This window comes from Ananas comosus, linkage group 17 (assembly GCF_001540865.1).
Source record: "Ananas comosus cultivar F153 linkage group 17, ASM154086v1, whole genome shotgun sequence".
Classification (NCBI taxonomy): Eukaryota; Viridiplantae; Streptophyta; class Magnoliopsida; order Poales; family Bromeliaceae; genus Ananas; species Ananas comosus.
Genome location: NC_033637.1, coordinates 5,884,360 through 5,886,718, shown reverse-complemented (window position 1 = coordinate 5,886,718; position 2,359 = coordinate 5,884,360). Strand labels below are relative to the sequence as shown.

Here is a 2,359-nt window from a genome sequence, read left to right as displayed (position 1 = left end):
CCGTTCTTTCCGCATGTAAGCGCATTGATGCCAACTTCTGGGTCTCCGAAGGATACTGCACGCACGACAAACAACAAAGGAAACGAATAACCTTTTTGTAAAAAAACTTCCTTCTCTGCCAAAACAAAGGGGAACGGGATAACTAATCCTACAAGCTTGTTACAATCTAATGTTGGAGAAACTTTTAGTAAGTTTTTGATGTGATACATGGACTCAAGCTGGGTAAAAAGCATTACAAACTTTACGGTAAATACACACAGGTATATGCATTTGTCATAATCAAATTATATACTCGGGCATCAATTTAGCCCACAAAAACTAACTTTTCAACTTTTGAAAATCGAATTCTTACTTCCACATCTGGTTTCTCTGAATTAGACAGCATGAAACAACAAGGCATTGTCAAACAGTGCATCGTCTTTCCAGGTAGAAATGTAAATTACATAGAGTACTGCTTACCTGCACTCCGACGCTCGATGATTTGAGCAATGAAGGTTTTCTAACGATCGATCCTGAATGTGTGACTTGATTCGAGGTCGGGATTGGTGAGTCTGCTCTTTTATCTGTTTACAAAGAAACTTACGAGATTGAAGACTTCTGGACGCCATGCCAACTCAAACACGGTGAAAACAAATTTCACATCTATATGGACACGAATCAGTAGATACTGAGAGACCAAAGTGTTTCATTAAAAGAGATAAAAAAAAAAAGTGTTTCACCTCCACCTGCAACTTTTGCAGGTTGTGACGACGGTGACTGAGAACGAACTTTTTGAGCTGGTGATGAGGAACGAGCATGTTGGGAGTGTTTAATTCGAATAGATCGCAGCTTCCTGAACAGGAAAACCAATAGATCAAAATTTTCAGTATGCCATATTTATCGTGCGGACTTGATATTTCAAGAACTACAGTTCCATGGACTGGGGTTTCAATGTAGACCTGAATGAAGGTGGTTTGTCTTTTGTTTTTTGTCGAATTTCTGCAAAAGGTTCGAGCGATAATCAACAGGTTAAAGATGCTCAAGTGTTATTCCTAATAGAGCGGAATGACTTCAGGAGACGGTGAGTCCAATGGAGCATACCAGCCTGAAACTGATGAGCTTCGGCACTATCCTGAAATCTATCCAACTCTTGATGCTTCGGCACAGCCTGGCTTCCAGACTCGGGCATGGATCCGCCAACTACGAAGAAGGTGGAAGATTAAATTGGAAGGAACAATGTAATAATTATTATGAGCATAAAAGCAGCAATTTCATAGTATTTCCAAATTTTGGATTTAAATTCGAGAGCGAGCTAACAATCTGGTAAGAGATATTGTGCGGCGGTGAAGGGAAGGACAGGACAGGACCGGACCGGACCGGACATTACCGGGTAAAGTGTATCGCTTGTAGAACTTGGGGGCTGTGATCACTAGAGACTGTTGAGAAAGGCCTTGTCGATCCGTATGCTCCTGACACGTCCGAATTCTCTACAAGTAGTTTCATCACGAAATGAGCACTTTCAATGCCAGCATTATGTAGTCTACGCATCTGAACTTCTAAGCATAACTAAGCATTCAATGCCCTCTCCATACATAAACACCGAAAGCAATTTCTCCATACCCGCTCAATGCAAGAAACCCGAAGCTCCGTCTCAGAGACCTCATCAAACTTGCGGTGGAGAAGACCGTTGACCTTGAATGATATGGATCCCAGATGATCTACGGTGTTGACGAGAGCCTTTACTGCATAATCCTTCAAGGTGTTCACCACTCTATGCCAGAAACCAACTCATCAGTCAGGAGCAGCAGCAGCAGTAGCTTCGTAAGAAAACAAAGATAGAATAAGGAGAAGACGGAGAAAGGAAGGAACGATATAGGCAGGCAAATTCTGACCCTCAATGGGATCCACATACACATACATCTCTTTCTGATCGTCGTTGGTGTAAGTGGACTCGAAATACTCTGCTGCTGAGTACAGCTGCGACCGCAACGTCTTCAAATCCTGGAAGCAGAGGAGGCAATGCGGCGGCATTCAGGGATTGCAAAAACAGCTCATTTTTATGTCACGGAGAAATCACAGGAAAAGGTTAACTAATTATGACGCATAGACACCGACTTTCTCTAGAACAAGTGACAAAGGATTTGGTGGTTGGTACTCGAGACCCAAGTTCGAACTAGACCCAAGTTCGAATTCTAGTTGATTCACATTTCTAGTTTAGTTTATTTCTAAATAAAATAAATGAAGCGGATAGCAAAAAAAAAAAGTTATGACGCATAGCCACCTCCTCTTCCGGAGTAGAATAATATAATTCAGATGAAGCGAAGAAACCCTACTAGCAAGTTAGTTTCCTGTTCAATTTTGCGAAACAGAAGAAGAGGAA

The 2,359-nt window shown here is 41.8% G+C and overlaps 1 protein-coding gene across 1 annotated transcript; it reads right to left on the bottom strand.

Annotated features, from left to right (window-relative positions):
• Nucleotides 5-2,135, bottom strand: LOC109723392 (putative protein ABIL2; the record flags this gene model as incomplete). The annotated part of the gene is made up of 8 exons (XM_020251736.1): nucleotides 1,898-2,135; nucleotides 1,600-1,750; nucleotides 1,367-1,466; nucleotides 1,081-1,179; nucleotides 939-978; nucleotides 720-832; nucleotides 460-563; nucleotides 5-55 (listed from the first exon to the last, which is right to left on the bottom strand). Coding segments are annotated over exons 1-8 (771 nt in total), but the record flags the coding sequence as incomplete, so codon positions are not given.